The sequence below is a fragment of the Xyrauchen texanus genome, chromosome 3 (assembly GCF_025860055.1).
Source record: "Xyrauchen texanus isolate HMW12.3.18 chromosome 3, RBS_HiC_50CHRs, whole genome shotgun sequence".
Lineage (NCBI taxonomy): Eukaryota > Metazoa > Chordata > Actinopteri > Cypriniformes > Catostomidae > Xyrauchen > Xyrauchen texanus.
In genome coordinates this window covers 31707825-31726773 of record NC_068278.1, presented here as the reverse complement: position 1 = coordinate 31726773, position 18949 = coordinate 31707825, and the positions used below count along the sequence as shown (strand labels likewise).

Sequence of the window (18949 nt, the reverse complement as noted above, 5' to 3'; positions counted from 1 at the left end):
TTGTTTTCATATATGGCTTGATCTTGTGAGAGGGCTGTAGCAGATCTAAATGTTCCTTCACAGTTTTCATAATTTGTGAACAATAGCCCTAAAAAAAATAACCCCTTAACTTAAAAATTGAGATGATAAATCTTATAAATTTAGCCACATTTTATGAAGGACTTTATGGCCAGACCTTAAACAAATTATTATTCAATGCATGCAGTATACTCTGTAACTATTTTAATATGAATAAAAGCACAGTATTAAATGTGCTTTTTTTTTTAAAGTAACATGTTACTTGCAGTGAAAGTGCTAGCTAAGATGAATACTGAAAAAATGTTGGCCCGTGCGAAGGTTCTTCTGGATAATCTGGTAGTTGAAGAGCCCTGGAGTAGGACACAGGGATGATCTCTGAGTATACATGCAGTTCCGAACTTTTGGTGTGTATACGTCAGTGAAATGACTTTGGGCGGACACATCGCAAAGGTCCCACCCTTTTCCGACCAATGTTTATCCTGATTTATGCTTTATCAACGGTAAATGCGTTAATGCATAGTGTGACATCACCATGTGGAGGAAGTAGAGAGTGAGTCATTTTGGCAGCTTGGCTTTAACAAATGCTGTTTTTGCAGTGAGGAAGTTTTGAGTTCTGAAACTTACAGTAAGTTTTCCTAGTACAATAACCTCTTAAATATCAGTAGTTTTCAAAGGAAACTTTTAATCCTGATGTCATTAAGACAAATGTTTTTGTGAAACATCTAACATGGCTATGACTTTTGCACAGTGCTGTACTTTTCCACATAGTAAAGAGAAAATCCTGCTGTGATACCCAGAGCCGCAGATATTTGCGGTTGTGGTGACAATTTATTAAGGAGAGACAAAGTTTAGGAAAAACACTAGCTATGTGATTTAGATTCACAATTTATTTATCTATCATATTCTTCTTCACAGAACCTTTTGGAGCCCCACAAACTGGCTCAACAAGTCATATAAAAATATTAACATGTAAAACAATCATCAGTACAGTACGAAATATACAATTATAAGCAACATCATCATCAGCACCAGGTTAGTTTGAGCACACAAGACAGAGGCTGAAAGAGAGCATGTGTTAGTTGTCTGAATCCATGTCAATGTCTCCTCCAATGGATCTGAATTCTTCACTGTCCTCCTCATCATCACTTAGCTGGACCTGTGTGAGAACACTAGGCCCTCTCCTTCTCTCATCCTCCTCTTCTTCTTCCTCTTCACTCATCCCATAAACCCCCTCTACATCCCGTTCTCCTGTCCCAGGGCTGGACACCCGTCTCTGCATCTGACTATCTCCATCATCATAGCTGCCATAGCTACAACACACAGAAAGTGTGAGTGAGTGAGAAATGTATTATGTGACACAGGGCTGGGTACTTTGATAATCATAATATAACAACTGAATCACAATATCCACTGACAAATAAAACAAACAAGCAAAATTGGCAACTGAAAGACTGCCACATTCTCAAATTCTGTAAACTGTTGCCATTTCTGAACATACTGTATAATAAAAAGGTATTCTTGGTGCATTATAATGCATTCCTAAATCTTTATAATTAATGATGGGCATGTTAAAAACACTACTTCATGAAGCTTTGAAACCTTAATGAATCTTCTGTTTCGAACCAGCAATTCAGAGCACGTATCAAACTGGCCAAGTCACGTGAATTCAGCAAACAAGGCTTTATTATGTTTATGCTGTTGAAACGTTTTGAGATATTTTGCGGTTTGACGCGAGGGGTGCTTGAACTCAGATTGAACCCCTGAATCAGTGTCAAATGTATTGTTGTAACTGATCTTGAGTCAGTTTAGCAATAACTAGGTTAATAAATTCAGACTTATTCAAACATTTGCTGATTGGAAGTCAATGATTTTCAATTCCCTGCCAATGACTGAGTTTTGTTCCCACCGTAACTCGAGTAAAAAGAAAGAGACATGCATTTTGTGAGATTTATTAAGACTATAACATGGAACAAACTTTCCTCAATAAAATAAAAATATTTAAGCACTCTTAGATTGAGTGAACTGTATAACATAGAAACATAAAAAGATTTTTCATTTGATTATACGAAGCATGAAGACAAACTTCAATTAAAATCCAATAAAAAAAGTGATAATCATAAGAATAGGCCAACTTATGGTCTATATATGGTCTAATATTTTTTTTTTTTTTTTACACGATATAGCTTGTTCTTAAATGAAAAATATCTGTCAATTAATACATTTTAAAGCATTGTGTCATAGCTGCTTTTGACTTGAGTCTTCCTATTTAATTTACACGTATATGGCCAGCAGACATCCTCCACGAGCCGTGTTTCGACTCAAAAGTGAGTAATTTTGCGAAGCAATTGGTTCAATTGATTTAAAGTTTTGAAAAGCTTGGTTTCTTCCATCACTACTTATAACACACCTTATACTCAACTGTATGTTCTTATAAATAAATAAATATATATAAACACACACACAAATATATATACATATACACATACACACAGCTCTGGAAAAAATTAAGAGAACACTGCAAATGATCAGTTTCTCTGGATTTACCATTTATAGGTATGTGTTTGAGTAAAGAGGCTTGTGACCATCCATCTTCCTCTTCATCACATTCCAGAGGTTTTCAATGGGGTTCAGGTCTGGAGATTGGGCTCGCCAATGACAAGGTCTTGGTCCGGTGATCCTGCATCCACACATTGATTGACCTGGCTGTGTGGCATGAAGCATTGTCCTGTTGGAAAAAACAATCCTCAGAGTTGGGGAACATTGTCATAGCAGAAGGAAGCAATTTATCTTCCAGGATAATCTTGTACGTCGCTTGATTCATGCGTCTTTCAGACGAATCTGCACGATTCCAGCCTTGCTAAAGCACCCCCAGATCATCACCGATCTTCCACCTGTTCGTCTAATGGTTAGACGGAGACCTGGAGAGGCTTTCAAGCCACAATGTCTCGCACCCACTGTGAAATTTGGTGTAGGATCGGTGATGGTCTGGGGGTGCTTCAGCAAGGCTGGAATAGGGCAGATTCGTCTTTGTGAAGGATGTATGAATCAAACCACGTACAAGGTTATCCTGAAAGGTAAATTGCTTCCTTCTGCTATGACAATGTTCCCCAACACTGAGGATTGGTTTTTCCAGCAGGACAATGCTCCATGCCACACAGCCAGGTCAATCAAGGTGTAGATGGAGGACAACCAGATCAAGATCCTCTCATGGCCAGCCCAATCTCCAGACCTGAACCCCACTGAAAACCTCTGAAATGTGATCGAGGAAAATGGATTGCCATGAGCCAACAAACAAAGCCGAGCTGCTCGAATTTGTGTGCCAGGAGTGGCATAAAGTCAACCAACTGCAATGTATATGTGTGACAGGGCGGAGGGTGGGGCCGGGTCGTGATTCTCCACACCTGGGACCTTATCAGGCTAATCAAGCTTCCGAGAGGGATAAAGGCCGACTGCGGACGGAGGTGCGAGAGAAAGAGAGCGTTTACGGGCAGCTGTCCATCATATGTGTGTGTTTGTATATTTTGGTTTAAGTTCTTTAAATATAAATATATATATTTTTTTTTTTTGTTGTTGTTGTATCAAACCCTTCGTTGTAGTACCATATTTTACCCTCCAAAATAGAAGCTGCTATGGCAAAATTGTAGCACTTGGCATAAATAGATATAAATATAGCATCCTAGATATAAATAGCATCATGAGGAAGTAAATTTATGTGGATATATTGAAGCAACATCTCAAGACATCAGCCATGATTTTAAAGCTTGGTCACAAATGGGTCTTCCAAATGGACAGTGACTCCAAGAATACCTCCAATGTTTTGGCAAAATGGCTTAAGGACAACAAAGTCAAGGTATTGGAGTGGCCATCACAAAGCCCTGACCTCAATCCAATAGAAAATAGAAGGCTACCCAAAACGATTGGCTAAGTTAAACAATTTAAAGGCAATGATACTAAATACTAACAAATTGTATGTCAACTTCTGACCCACTGGGAATGTGATTAAAGAAAGATAAGCTGAAATAAACAATTCTCTCTACTATTATTCTGACATTTCACATTCTTAAAATAGTGATCCTATCTGACCTAAGACAGGGAATATATATATATATTATCTGAATACCTTTATTTTGTATAACATTTTACAAAACAAATCAATAAAAAAACAATACAACAGACAATACCACAGAAACAAATTGTAAGGATTACAATTGTGATTTAATTTATAATTTTAATCTACAAAGCCGTGGTGTACTACATGAAGTGGGTTTGTGTGCATGAATTCTAACCTGACGTTGCTATCCTCCATGTGCGTTTCCTCATCAGGCCCATCCCCTTCATATGACATCATACTCTCTTCCTGCTCTAGTCCAATCCGTGTGCTTTCCTGATGCCCCAAGTCAGTATCACTATCACTGCCACTCTCTGACAGTTGGATGGCTTCAGTAGAGAGTAGAGAGAGTAGATGTTACCTACACAACTTACATATTAAACACACTTACATATGCATATACACACACACACACATACTCACAGCAGAATGGATTGTCTCCCTCCTCCTCACTGGCGTCATCTTCTGCATCTGACATCAGCAGATCCTGGTAAAGCACACTGGCCTGTTGTTGCCGACTGGAGCCTTCATCATCCTCCTCCTCCTCTTCGTCTCCATGCATACGCCTCTGTGGCCGCATGAGGAGCTCATCGTCATCATCCTCTTCATCCTCATCATCCAGATCTCCCTCTTCAGCCTAAAAACACATATGGTATTACATTTCTGACACTGTGTATGTTTATTATTTTCAGAGCAAGAGTTGTAGGAGTTTGTTTGTCTGCGTTTATTACCGGAGCAGGTGTTTTAGGTTTGCCATCATCATCTTCCTCATATCCTTCAATGTCCACATCAGACTCATCCTCACCCATTCTGCCTCTGTGACGACCCTAAGCAGCACACAAATACCAACTTAGCAAAAGGACAGCATAGTGCTACGTAGAAGGAAAGAATGTATTATTAGAGAATACCTGAGGCATGCAGGGATGGATGGATAGATGGATGTCAAAAATTTATAGAAGTTCAGAAATTTGGATATATACATTTTTGGATGCTAAACCTTTAGGTGTTAGATTTTAGGGTTGCAGAAAAGTTACAGGCTCTAACAGATAAGCAGTAATCACAGCAGTGATATTACTTTAAGACTCCAATAAAAATTAAAGTTTACCTGATTTTAGTTAATATAAATTAGCATTAAAGTCATCTAAATGTTAGTGTACTTCTAAATGTTGACAAAACATTTTTTCAGAAGATATTAGTATTTCAAATCTGCAGTCTCTCTTTTCTGGCTAAAAAGACTCGGGAACATCCATGACGTCACAGAGAGGATGAGAAACCTTATCCAATCAAATGCTTTCTAGTACAACGAGAATGCACACTCCCCCTACAACTCTTCAGCGCGTCTGACTGTGTTCTAACTGGCGCTGATCATGCCTTCGCAGGGCACTTTAAAGGGAGCACAATCCATGCAGTAGGGTTGTTTCAAACAGAATTTCCAATAAGAATCACTTAAAAAGTGAGTACTGGCTGAACGTTATCACCTTTCAGCCATCTGAAGCTCTCACATTGGAAGGTAATTGTCTTAGAAGGGAATAGGGCATAGGGATGACCACTTGTGAATGGGATGCACCAATGCAGAAGCGGAACATGAGGAAATTTGCTGGAGTTTATTTATATTTTTTGTGTAGCCGGAGGGATGTACAGTATCAGTAATTGTTCTTTATTCTTAGTGTATTGTGATTCAAAACATAGATATACAGTATTATCTTTTACTCGCCTGTTTCTCATTCATCTTGCTCAACGGCTCCAGCCTCGTCCTAAACAAAGACATGTGCTGTGTGCGTTTGTGGGCTGGTTATGGATTAACGTCGTCAGTTAGATCATCGTTCAGTTCTAAAAGTCGGTAGAAAATTTGGCTAGTATTGTGAACTCTTCTCACGTTTCCCCGGTAAGTGGTTCTGACACGAGCAGCATGATGAAAATGGGTATGCGTGTGTGTGTGTGGCTGTAAACTAAAGCCTACTGGTTATTTTTTAAAAAGGGTCCAGACATTAAACATTTCCCACCCCCCCTTCCTGTTTCGGCAGGAAATACATCAAGACACTTCACAGGGACTTAAAATATAGCTCAACTGTTTTGTAATTGGCTGGTTGAAATCTGATCAATTGATAGGACCTACCAGTAGGTCATATTACTAAAGACCAGCCTAGTCTTCCTTAAAAGGTGATGAAGATGGGAAAAAAAGTAAATTTAACAACATGCATAATCAGATTGGAGGTATGGCCAAACATATGGATTAATGAATGGAAAGACATTTAAATAGTCAAGCTGGTTAAATGAATGAAAGGATGAACAGATAGAGCAATAGATGGATGGAAAGAGAGGGAGAGAGGAGTACCTGCCCCCCTCTTTTGTCAGGGGTGGGAGGGATTAGCGTAGCCTCTGCTAACAGACTAGAATCTCCCTGCAAACTCACAGATACATTGCTCTCACACACATCAGGCTGAGAAAAAGAAAATTAATGAAAGAAAGAAAAAGGAATACAAAGAAAAAAAAAAAAGAACAAATACAAAAGAACAAAAGTAGTAATACAAAGGAATGGAAAAAGAAAAGAAGCAGAAAAGAAAAACAAGGAAATAGGAAAAACAAGGAAATAAAAAAAGAAAAAACGCCCAAAACACAAAGAAAAATAGGCAGCAATAAAGAGAAGAGGGGAAGAAAGAAACAGTGAGGAAATGTGAATTATACAGCTAAACAGTACAGAATGTTAGGAGAGAAAGGGAGAGATGCATGTAGCCTTCTGTTCTATTTTAGGCTGAGATTCATAAACGCTTTATGCTGACATGCTTCATTTCAGCTGCTATAAAAATACACTTGTACACAGAGCACTAGAAACATCCTCAGAACATGTCAGCACTTTATTGTGTGATGTATACGCAACAGAAAGAGACTGTGCGTGTGTGTGTGTGTGTATTTACTTGTGGTGTGTATGGTCCAGGGGTCAATGGATCTAAGCTCTCAAGATCTGCGGCGTCCAGAGCAGCTTCTTTAGCAGTAGAGATATCCTTCTCCAGCTGAGTCAGGTGTTCATCATACTAAAAGACAGAGACACACAAGCTAAAATTGCAATGCTCATGGCAAGACATAAAAAAAAAGCATGCAGACTGCTAAACAGCTAGATAAACTAGCTGACTTCATGAATCGACAAGTTGACTATCGTAACCCTTTCATATCACACATACAGACATACCTCTGCTAAAGTCTGTTTGCAGAGGTTCACAATTTCCAGAGCTGTTTTGGTATATGGGCTGTCAGGCCCTGAGGGTTTAAACAATAAAACAAACACAAATTAATAACTCACATCAAAAGTTAAATCATTTGATTACACAAGATGAATCAGATCACTTATGACTTAATACATTGGAGTGCTTCTCACCATTGTACTTGACACTGTTGGCGTGGATAAGACTGACATCAGCAAGAAATATCTCACGGTTCTGATACTTGTGCTTGGAGATGTTCTACACACACAAACACATACACCAAGAGATTTGTAAATGGCTCACATTTTAAGTTTCTCTCTCTCTCTCTCATACGCAGACAGATTTCTGACCTTGCGAAGTGTGTCAAGGTCCATGGGGTCGATGATGACTTTATAATAATCAGGAACAAACTTCTTATTTACAGGATGATGGAAGGGCCATGACTAAAAAAAATAAAATAAAAAAAAGAGATAAAATAAGAGAGATTATTATTCCCGATACCTCTAATATTTTGATGTTCAAATACTTTCTCCTATTCCAACTTAATATGTAGAAACAATTATAAGTAAATCATTAGTAGGTTGATTTTCCAGAAAAGAGTAAACACTGCGGATCTGTGACACTTTCAACATTCCTCTGTTTGTTTTGGGCGACCCATCCTGCCAGACACAACAACGTTGGCTCCACCAATTGCGTGAGTTTTGGGCAGGAATATTTGTTAATTCGACCAATGGCAGATGGACGGGTGTATTCAGAAAGCAGTTTGAAAACACTGGCTGAATTATGAATCATACACTACCATAAGAATCTTATTTCTGATGTATAGAAATATGGATTTAGCTAATGTTTATTTTTGCAATTCCATTTGGTGGCGCTAGAGGTAGAGTATTTACAACCTTCTGTTTAAAGCAATGTTCCAAGTATTTTCAGCATAATGTCGATGTACTGCATCTGTGGCACACCGTCAATTACCACAAACAAGAGTTACTGTAGAAACTGTAACTATGAATTTATTTACAACTGTATTTACTGTAAACACATTTCACCAGTGATTTATAAACACTGAGGGACGAGTCGTCATTATTTTAAAACATCATGCCACAGATGCATGACTGATTTACAAAATGTCACAAAATGGAGGGAACAAGCACCCAAGACCTCAGGAAAGGATGGCTAGGACAGGAAATGAACACTTACGCCAGGAACGGCCATCATCTTCTGAGTGACAATGTTGTCAAGGATAAAGGAGAAAGCGACTTGATCATCATCGTCCAGAAGAGGGTTAATGGCTTTCTCCAAACGAACCAAACGCTCCTCTTTCTGCAAAGATAGAGAAAATTAGTCCTCAGTATTTCTGCAAGTGTTTCTTGAATTCTGGTAAAAGATTCATATCTACCTCCTTCAGTTTCTCGTCACACAGATTCAGCATCGACTGAGCAACAAGGGTTAAGAGATGCTTTGCACCTGAAAACACACAAAAACAGATCAGAACATGTAATCCGCATTTATAACTTAAAAGTTTATTTCATCAGTGTGTGTGCACATGTGAAAAATACCATTATACGTGGCACTGTTTTTGAAGATGAGTTCGACACTCTCTCTGAACTCTTCTCGAGATGGGTATATGCGCTTGCGAACGTTTTCACGTAATGTCTGCAGGTCCATTGGCCGCGTGATAATCTTGTAATAATCCTTAATGACTTTGCCGTTCACAGGTGTGTGAAATGGGTATGTCTGATAGACAAACACAGTAATTACTCAGTGTGTCAGAGTATGTAACAATATCTAGTTTGTAACTGCAGATGAATGCGTCTTACATTAGGAAGGTCCCTCATGTCGTTGATGATGCTCTCCAGAACGGAGGAGAGCGTGACCATGGGATCTGTCCTTCTGCGATGGATGGACTTATGAGGACGCTGATAGAAAGAGAGAATAATATGATTAGGAATGCCGCATTGGGATACTGCAGCATTCTGATCGTTCATTCAAGGTCTAAATCAGGGGTCTAAACCTTTTTCAGACCACTTGGTGGATAGAGTGATGGAGCAGGGACCCTCTGTTACATAATGTATAAAACAGAGGGTTGCATTTTAAGCCTTCCTTATAATAACATGCTTTAACCATTTTAATGTATTTAAATATTTTATGACATTCACATTGCAAAACCATCAAAATAATAATCGAGTCATATACATTTTAACCTCCTGAGACCAGAGCATGACTGCTGTGTGCATGTTCCATTTCCTTTTTGATTTGTAAATAGTAGCACCTAATAAACATAACAAAAATAATATATATATATATATATATATATATATATATATATATTCCCTAAAAAAATCCAAAAATAATGGCAACATACACCGATCAGCCACAACATTAAAACCACCTGCCTAATCTTGTGCAGGTTCCCTTCGTGCCGACAACATAGCGCCAACCCTCATCTCAGAACAGCATTCTGAGATTATATTCTTCTGACTACAATTGAACAGAGCATTTATCTGACTTTGTCAGTTCGAACCAGTTTAGCCATTCTCTGTTGACCTCTCTCATCAACAAGGCATTTCCATCCGCTGAACTGCAACTCACTGGATGTTTTTTGTTTTTGACACCATTTGGAGTAAATTCTAGAGACGATTGTGTGTGAAAATCCCAGGAGATCAGCAGTTACACAAATACTCAAACCAGCCTGTCTAGCACCAACAATCATGCCACAGTCAAAATCACTGAGATCACATTTTTTCCCCATTCTGATGGTTGATGTTCTATAGGTTGATCAATAGAGAATGACCAGACAGTTTCAAACTGACAAAGTCTACTGTAACTCAGATAACCGCTCTTTACAATTAAGGTGAGAAGAATATCATCTCAGATGTCAAGCTATTCTGAGATGCGTGTTGGGGCCGTTATGTCGGCACGAGGGGGACCTATACAATATTAGGCAGGTGGTTTTAATATTGTGGCTGATCGGTGTATGTGGACAGCGGGAATAAGTTGTGAATTTAAACAAAATACCAATGTATATAGAAAGTCAGAATTTTTTAATTAATTGTTAAAATGTTTCTAGGAGTGTTGGTTCTTCATGCTTTTGAGACATTACATAAGAAATTGGCATAATTCATTCTAAAAATGGCATATCGGATGAAACTAGAGACTGTAATCTTTTGACTCAAATAGGTTCCAAACAATTGGTTTAAATGAATTTAAATTATGCATTGCGTATAGCGAAACCAAAATACCATGTCCACGCATGTGTACGCGGGGGTCGCACAAGGTTCATTTTAGAGGGGAAATTACACATTTAGCTGTATATAAGCTTTTTAACTTTAGCTTAGGTTAAAGTTAAAAAAAGTTTGTTAATTTCACAAAAATGTGTTTGAGATTAAACAATTGGTGGAACCCCTGCAGTACCACTGTAGACACCCCTGTTGAAGACCCTTGGTCTAAAGAGACCTACTGTATAAACAAAAACACAAACACATTCTTACATTAAGGTAGTCACAGTGCGCAGTTGTCCCAACACGTCTTTTCTTTTTGGGAGGAAGCTGTTGTTTGGGGAACTTCAGAACCAGAGATTTTCGCCGTACTTCATCAGCACTACAACAGTACATTGAACATTCACAGATTTACCCTCAGGACAATGCTATAGGGCCTAAATTCTACCACACCTCAACCACTGGACAAATAAACATGTGCCACCTCTCAATGAGCTGCTTTCCAAGAACGATCTTGGTTCCTTCAACTTTGATGAGTTCTTCATTGTCATTGTGGATCACTGTCTTCTCCAGCTCCTCTTCCTGTTCCTCAGTCATGGCCACTGGATTTGAGGGCGGGGCATTGGTTTGGTAGTACAATGGGCAAAATTTATTAGTCCTCATGTGGCCAATTGCACCACAAGCTCCACATTTCAGCTGGAGATGAAAAAGAGTATTAGTTCTGTGAGAAATATACGGTTTTACACAGTAAGCCACTTTCCAAAGAACATTTCTGCGAGTAGCAACTACCTTCAGGTCTGGTCGTTCTTTGGCCTTCTTGGCTTTTTTCTCAGGTGGACCTTTAAATTTGTCTTTCTCCTGATTTCGTTTGAGGCGTCGCAGTTGCTCCTGAATCCTTCTGCGTTCCTTTCTCATCTCCTCCCTGTGCTGCTCGTCAAACAACGCAAACTTACGACTGCAAACAAGTGCAGAAATTCACACCCAGACACACACAAAAACAAAACGATAATGGACCATTTAGAATAAATGGATTTCATAATGTTCAAACAATAAATAACCAAAACAAATCAAAGTGTCATCACATCGAGTATACAAAACAGACACTTACATGAAGTCATTGTCCTTTGTGGTGCGTATTCGCAAATAAGCATCAATTACAGATGGTTTGCGGACAGTCTCACAGCGCACATACTCTTTTCCATCCTCATCACAAAAGGTGCGATAAATCTTCATTCTTCGCCCTGTTGCAGATGAGTTCAGGCTAGTGACGGAGGATGCGTCATCATCTTTGTGAGAGCTCGTGGATAGGGCACTTGCTACAATACACAAATACATTTTGTGTCATTAGGTAAAAGGAAAAAGCATCAAGGTATAAATTAAAAAAGTACCACCTCAGTACCAAAAATACATGTCCAAAACATCATGGCAGTACCATGGTACCATGTCCAAAAAACCATGGTCCTACTAGGGATGAGCACTAGTACTCGGGTACTTGGACGTGATCGATCGTGAAAGTGATGATCGATGGTGATCATGCATTATGTGACTTTTCACATTCTAAATTCAGTGACAATTACCTGACAACTAAACACAAACGTGTCAAATTTTTAGATTGATTATGTTCTGATTTTGAGGGGTACACATTGATTGTCAGAGACGTCTCATAGCACCCAAACTGATATACGACACTGCAATACTATCGTTACGATAATCAAAAAGTATTATTAACAGTGTTTTTTGAACACCTGTCTCGGTAAAATGTTTGCTAAAAATATTTTTTATCATCATTTAATGTAAGAACTTTGACTTGTTAATGGATATTTTTTCATAAAAGTGAATGTTTGTCACTGACTGTAAACCTCCCTGCCCTGGGTACCGAAATGTTTGGGTGAAGTAACACACCTGCATCTCGGCGAAATAAGTGTTGAAGATTTCTGCACGAGTTTCCAAGTTAGAAGCCCAACATAAAGTGTCATTCCGTTGCACTTACCCCAGTGGAAAGGTGTAAATTCTGACTTTCACAGTGGAATGCTTAATGAATCATAGCAACAACAATACGAAGCATCAAGGCTTTCCCCACAGGAGCGAACACTTGGGTAGACACACACAAACACCAGGCGTGTGGCACTGGACTCAACACACTGATGCAATGCAAAAACAGCAGGTGAGTGTTTCAAACGGCTAGACAGAGCGCAGTTAAATGGAACAGAATACAGCATCTTCAAAGATGAACTTCACATTAACACACATATTAAAACTGCGATGGTTATGGCACCTCCTGTTAAGCCAACCGCAATTTGAAAATAAGATGGTTCAGACAGTCACTAAAAAAACTGGTACGCTTACTAAGATTACTACGGTAACCTGAAAGAAGAACAGACAGCCGCGCATAGTGCAAATTCTTTCATTGAGTTGGAGAGCAAATCTTCACATAATGACAAAATATGATGCATTATAATTGGATTATGCAATATTTGTACATCTGGTAACCGATGGGTAGACGGAGACCTGGAGAGGCCTTTAAGCCACAGTGTCTCGCACCCACTCTGAAATATGGTGGAGGATCGGTGATGATCTGTTGGTGCTTCAGCAAGGCTGGAGACGGGCACATTCATCTTTGTGAAGTACAAGGTTATCCTGGAAGAAAACTAGCTTCCTTCTGCTCTGACATTGTTCCCCAACACTGAGGATTGTTTTTTCCAGCAGGACAATGCTCCATGCCACACAGACAGGTCAATCAAGGTGTGGATGGAGGAGCACCAGATCAAGACCCTGTCATGGCCAGCCCAATCTCCAGACCTGAACCCCAATGAAAACCATTAGAACGTGATCAAGAGGAAGATGGATGGCCACAAGTCATCAAACAAAGCCAAGCTGCTTGAATTTTTGTGCCATGAGTGTCAAAAAGTCACCCAACAGCAATGTGAAAGACTGGTAGAGAGCATGCCAAGATGCATGAAATCTGTGATTGAAAATCAGGATTATTCCACCAAATATTGATTTCTTAACTCTTCCCAAGTTAAAACATCAGCTTTGTGTTTAAAAATAAATATGAACTTGTTTTCTTTGCATTATTAAATGTCTGAAAACACTGCATCTTTTTTGTTATTTTGACCAGTTGTCATTTTCTGCAAATAAATGCTTTAAATAAAAATTTTACATGGAATTTGGGAGAAATGTTGTCAGTACTTTATAGAATAAAATACAAATGTTAATTTTACTCATACCTATAAATAGTCAATCCAGAGAAACCGATAATTTTGCAGTGGTCTCTTAATTTTTTCCAGAGCTGTATACCAAATAACGATAGTGTGTTCATCTGATATCATCACTGTACCATGGTACCACCACAGTACTTTTTATGTAAAAGGAAAACACTGTCTCACACACGCACACATACAGCCTTTGCGTCGTTCCTTGCGGCCCCTCTCCCTCTCATTGTCCTCTCCCATCAGCATCCGCTGCAGTTCTTTCCTCTCCTGTTCTTCTCTCTCTCTGCTCAGCTGAGAGCTGGTTTTCTTATTCTGTAGCATGTTCTCAATGTTTTTTCCCATCTCCTCAAAATCACTGTCCTCTGCGGAACTGCTGTCTGTGTCTGTGGACAACACCTCTGTGGACTCCAACACCCTAAAACACACAAAGTATTTGAGAATCTGAATGTAGAGAGGAGTAGGAGATTGCAGAACCATGCTGGGTTCACTAAGGTTCTCACTTGTTCTGCAGGTCAAAGATCCTCTGGCACTCCTCTTTATAACGTTCCTGATGTTCTGCTACAGAGAACCGAGACCCACGGGCAAATTTACTCATAGGCCCCTCCCCTGAACGAGCCTGCTCGGTAGACATTGTCCTAACGACGTCGATCACCTCCCAACGGGAAAGTTTCTTTATCTACATACACACATATACAGATTAGAAAGCTGGCAAAAATAAACATTTTGTCAAGAAACTACTAAATTATCATTAGGGATAAATAGCCTTCGATCAGTGATTTGTCAGTTAGAGAAATTAATCTGTTAACTATTAAATCATAGGTCAATCAGAGGCAGTTTCTAGGATTAGATATTAGCTTGTTAAGAGGACTTTCAGTGTCACCTCTTCCTCAGGAACTCCAAACTTGCGGAGCAGCTGTTTGGCATTTTTGAGGGACAGGCGTCGGAGATCCGCATCAGTTCCTGTCACAGTCTTTTTCACTGGCTGGGGCTCTCGATCATCCTTAAAAAAAAAAAAAAAAAAAACGTGAACAGTGTTTGTGATAATGAAAGTATCAGTGTGTGTGGAATATTTTCATCTGTCAGAGACATTTTAATCTAGACAGGAGCTATACTAAAGGACCAGACAGCAAGTACCTTCTGCTGTGTAGGTTTATTGGGGACTTTAACATACGAGAATCCTTCTCCACAACCGGTGGGGTCAGCCACCCCCGTGACCTCCAGGAGACACTTTCCCTTCATGGCAGCAATGAACGCCCTGGTTGTGTTCCATGGGGCAGTGCGCACCTGATCATAGACATACACTGACATAAGCAAATGATCAAGACTGACTTCCTTGAGCACAGACAAAATGGAGATGTTCTCTTTAAACTCCTTGCCTCATCATCAATCTTCATCTGGAATTCTTCCTCATTCTCTTCGTCAGGTGCAAAGAATGACTTATCACCATACCCAGCATCCTGAGAACAAGAATAGTGTACTTTAGCTGGTGTGTGTCTGTGAGAAAACACCTATGCTCATATAGGCATAGGAGGAGTCTGTTAATTTGTTGGTGGGTGTGTGCATCTTCATATACCTTTAGTCTCTGCTCTGCTACCAGCATACTGTAGTAAGCACAGCACTGCTCAGGAGAGACCAATGCTCTGATCTCCTCTTCAGTAGGAAGCCGAAAATCAGGCTTTAATACCCACCAGTTAGAATCCATACCTAAAAGTGTGAGCATGAGAGGGCTTTAGAAAAGTGCAAACAAAAAAGAGAGCTGTGTGATTGGATCTCAACATTTTAAAGGGAGTTCACTCAAATTATTTACCCTTAAGTTTTTCCAAACAAGTATGACTTTTTTTATCCTAAAACACAAACGGTGTCATTCCAAATGTTAGTCTCAGTCACAATTCACTTTCATCTTGTTTCCATACAATGAAAGTAAATGGTAACTGAGGGCGTCAATCTAGCTTACATCTCCTTTTGTGTTTTACAGAAGAAAAAAAATTCAAACAGGTTTGGAACAACATTTTATTTTTTGGGTCTTATCTGATATTTTTCAGCCTAATGATGATATTGGATGTATATCTCCATATTTATGTATTTGTTATGAAATTACATTAAATTCGGAGAAAACAAAACAAACAGCCGTTGTTGATCAAAAGGCAGATTTAAAATGATAAATGCAAGAAAAATACTATATTAAAAATAAGGCTCTTTTCCACATTGTTTTTCACTAAATAATATTTAGTGAAAAAGAATAATAGAATAATATTTAAAAAAAAATTATATGCACCAGAGTTTTTAATCAATGCACTGAAACTAATAATTCCAACTGATTCATGAATTAAACTGACCAAATCTAATGCCAATTTTGCAAATGAAGTTTAAATTGGAGGCACTATTTAAACCTTTATGCTCCCATAGGCTCACAAAACTAGTCTACTGCCACAATATTTTTATTTATATTCATGATATGGTGCAATTTTACATTGCAGGTAAAATCATTTTAAAATATTACGTATATCGTCCAGCCCTAATCAGTGCTAACCAATTATCTATAGTAAAAGCCTGATTTATTTATTGGCAAGAGATTTTTTGTTTTTTTCTTCGGAAAATGAGAAATATAAAATGTTTCTAATCTCTTATTTGGTACCATTTCATGTTAGGCAGAATTATCTGATTTTGTGGTACTTACCACAACTTTCTGTTCCTGCCCTACCTTTCATATATCTTGTCTTTTCTGAATCTACCACCTCTCCTGACTGATAAATCACACACAGTGACAGCAAATACTCCTCCTGTGGCCTCTTCTTCCAGTACATTACACCATTATAATTATTGAAAAATGCCTGGGAACTGGGACTGAAACTTCATCTCAGGATCCGATTGAAGATAAACTGTATGTATATGTATGTACAGTGAGGAAAATAAGTATTTGAACACCCTGCTATTTTGCAAGTTCTCCCACTTAGAAAACATGGAGGGGTCTAAAATTGTCATCGTAGGTGCATGTCCACTGTGAGAGACATAATCTAAAAAAAAATCCAGAAATCACAATGTATGATTTTTTAACTATTTATTTGTATGATACAGCTGCAAATAAGTATTTGAACACCTGTCTATCAGCTAGAATTCTGACCCTCAAAGACCTGTTAGTCTGCCTTTAAAATGTCCACCTCCACTCCATTTATTATCCTAAATTAGATGCACCTATTTGAGGTCATTAGGTGCATAAAGACACCTGTCCACCCCATACAATCAGTAAGAATCCAACTACTAACATGACCAAGACCAAAGAGCTGTCCAAAGACACTAGAGACAAAATTGTACACCTCCACAAGGCTGGAAAGGGCTACGGGAAATTGCCAAGCAGCTTGGTGAAAAAAGGTCCACTGTTGGAGCAATCATTAGAAAATGGAAGAAGCTAAACATGACTGTCAATCTCCCTCGGACTGGGGCTCCATGCAAGATCTCACCTCGTGTGGTCTCAATGATCCTAAGAAAGGTGAGAAATCAGCCCAGAACTACAGGGGAGGAGCTGGTCAATGACCTGAAAAGAGCTGGGACCACCGTTTCCAAGGTTACTGTTGGTAATACACTAAGACGTCATGGTTTGAAATCATGCATGGCACGGAAGGTTCCCCTGCTTAAACCAGCACATGTCAAGGCCCGTCTTAAGTTTGCCAATGACCATTTGGATGATCCAGAGGAGTCATGGGAGAAAGTCATGTGGTCAGATGAGACCAAAATAGAACTTTTTGGTCATAATTCCACTAACCGTGTTTGGAGGAAGAAGAATGATGAGTACCATCCCAAGAACACCATCCCTACTGTGAAGCATGGGGGTGGTAGCATCATGCTTTGGGGGTGTTTTTCTGCACATGGGACAGGGCTGACTGCACTGTATAAAGGAGAGGATGACCGGGGCCATGTATTGCGAGATTTTGGGGAACAACCTCCTTCCCTCAGTTAGAGCACTGAAGATGGGTCGAGGCTGGGTCTTCCAACATGACAATGACCCGAAGCACACAGCCAGGATAACCAAGGAGTGGCTCTGTAAGAAGCATATCAAGGTTCTGGCGTGGCCTAGCCAGTCTCCAGACCTATACCCAATAGAGAATCTTTGGAGGGAGCTCAAACTCCGTGTTTCTCAGCGACAGCCCAGAAACCTGACTGATCTAGAGAAGATCTGTGTGGAGGAGTGGGCATAAATCCCTCCTGCAGTGTGTGCAAACCTGGTGAAAAACTACAGGAAACGTTTGACCTCTGTAATTGCAAACAAAGGCTACTGTACCAAATATTAACATTGATTTTCTCAGGTGTTCAAATACTTATTTGCAGCTGTATCATACAAATAAATAGTTAAAAAATCATACATTGTGATTTCTGGATTTTTTTTTAGATTATGTCTCTCACAGTGGACATGCACCTACGATGACAATTTCAGACCCCTCCATGATTTCTAAGTGGGAGAACTTGCAAAATAGCAGGGTGTTCAAATACTTATTTTCCTCACTGTATACACACACACACACCCACACCGATCAGCCACAACATTAAAACCACCTGCGTAATATTGTGTAGGTTCCCCTCGTACCACCAAAACAGCGCAAACCTGCATCTCAGGATAGCATTCTTAGATTATATTCTTCTCACCACAAATGTATAGAGCGGTTATCTGAGTTACCGTAGACTTTATCAGTTCGAACCAGTCTGGACATTATCTCTCTCTCATCAACAAGGGATTTCCTTCCGCAGAACTGCAGCTCACTGGATGTTTTTAGTACCATTAGGAGTAAATTCTAGAGACTGTTGTGTGTGAACATCCCAGGAGATCAGTAGTTACAGAAATACTCAAACCAGCCAATCTGGCACCAACAATCATGACACAGTCTAAATCACTGAGATCAATTTTTTTCCCCATTCTGATGGTTGATGCGAACATTAACTGAAGCTCCTGCCCATATCTGCATGATTATATACATTACACTGCTGGCCACATGATTGGCTGATTAGATAATCGCATGAATAATTAGATGTACCTAATAAAGTGGCCACTACAACACCTTATCCTTGATTAATCATGCTAAATTGCTACTTGAATTAGTAGCTAATTGCTGCTAAATTTGGTACTAAAATAAAAAATCACTTGCCACTATATCAAACACAGTTGAAAGATATTTGATTTGTTAATTGAAGCTTAACATTGTCTTT

General features: G+C 39.2%; 1 protein-coding gene across 8 annotated transcripts in view; it reads right to left on the bottom strand.

Annotated features, from left to right (window-relative positions):
- Nucleotides 1-772: 772 nt before the first annotated feature.
- taf1 (TAF1 RNA polymerase II, TATA box binding protein (TBP)-associated factor) overlaps nt 773-18949 on the bottom strand; it is a 35550-nt gene continuing 17373 nt past the window's right edge. For 3 of the 8 annotated variants that reach the window (XM_052109270.1, XM_052109288.1, XM_052109280.1), the window contains 23 exons: nt 15327-15457; nt 15130-15210; nt 14888-15037; nt 14634-14753; nt 14254-14429; nt 13936-14168; nt 11650-11857; nt 11331-11496; nt 11026-11237; nt 10815-10923; nt 9144-9242; nt 8883-9060; nt 8723-8790; nt 8524-8646; nt 7677-7769; nt 7500-7584; nt 7314-7381; nt 7042-7158; nt 6462-6566; nt 4858-4953; nt 4550-4763; nt 4305-4455; nt 773-1328 (listed from right to left, as the gene is read on the bottom strand). In XM_052109270.1, coding sequence (XP_051965230.1) covers nt 1094-1328; nt 4305-4455; nt 4550-4763; nt 4858-4953; nt 6462-6566; nt 7042-7158; nt 7314-7381; nt 7500-7584; nt 7677-7769; nt 8524-8646; nt 8723-8790; nt 8883-9060; nt 9144-9242; nt 10815-10923; nt 11026-11237; nt 11331-11496; nt 11650-11857; nt 13936-14168; nt 14254-14429; nt 14634-14753; nt 14888-15037; nt 15130-15210; nt 15327-15457 — 3218 coding nt within the window. In that variant the 3' untranslated portion in view covers nt 773-1093. The remainder of the gene's footprint in view (nt 1329-4304; nt 4456-4549; nt 4764-4857; nt 4954-6461; nt 6567-7041; nt 7159-7313; nt 7382-7499; nt 7585-7676; nt 7770-8523; nt 8647-8722; nt 8791-8882; nt 9061-9143; nt 9243-10814; nt 10924-11025; nt 11238-11330; nt 11497-11649; nt 11858-13935; nt 14169-14253; nt 14430-14633; nt 14754-14887; nt 15038-15129; nt 15211-15326; nt 15458-18949) is intronic. The other 5 variants (XM_052109294.1, XM_052109311.1, XM_052109309.1 and 2 more) reach the window with 3 other exon arrangements.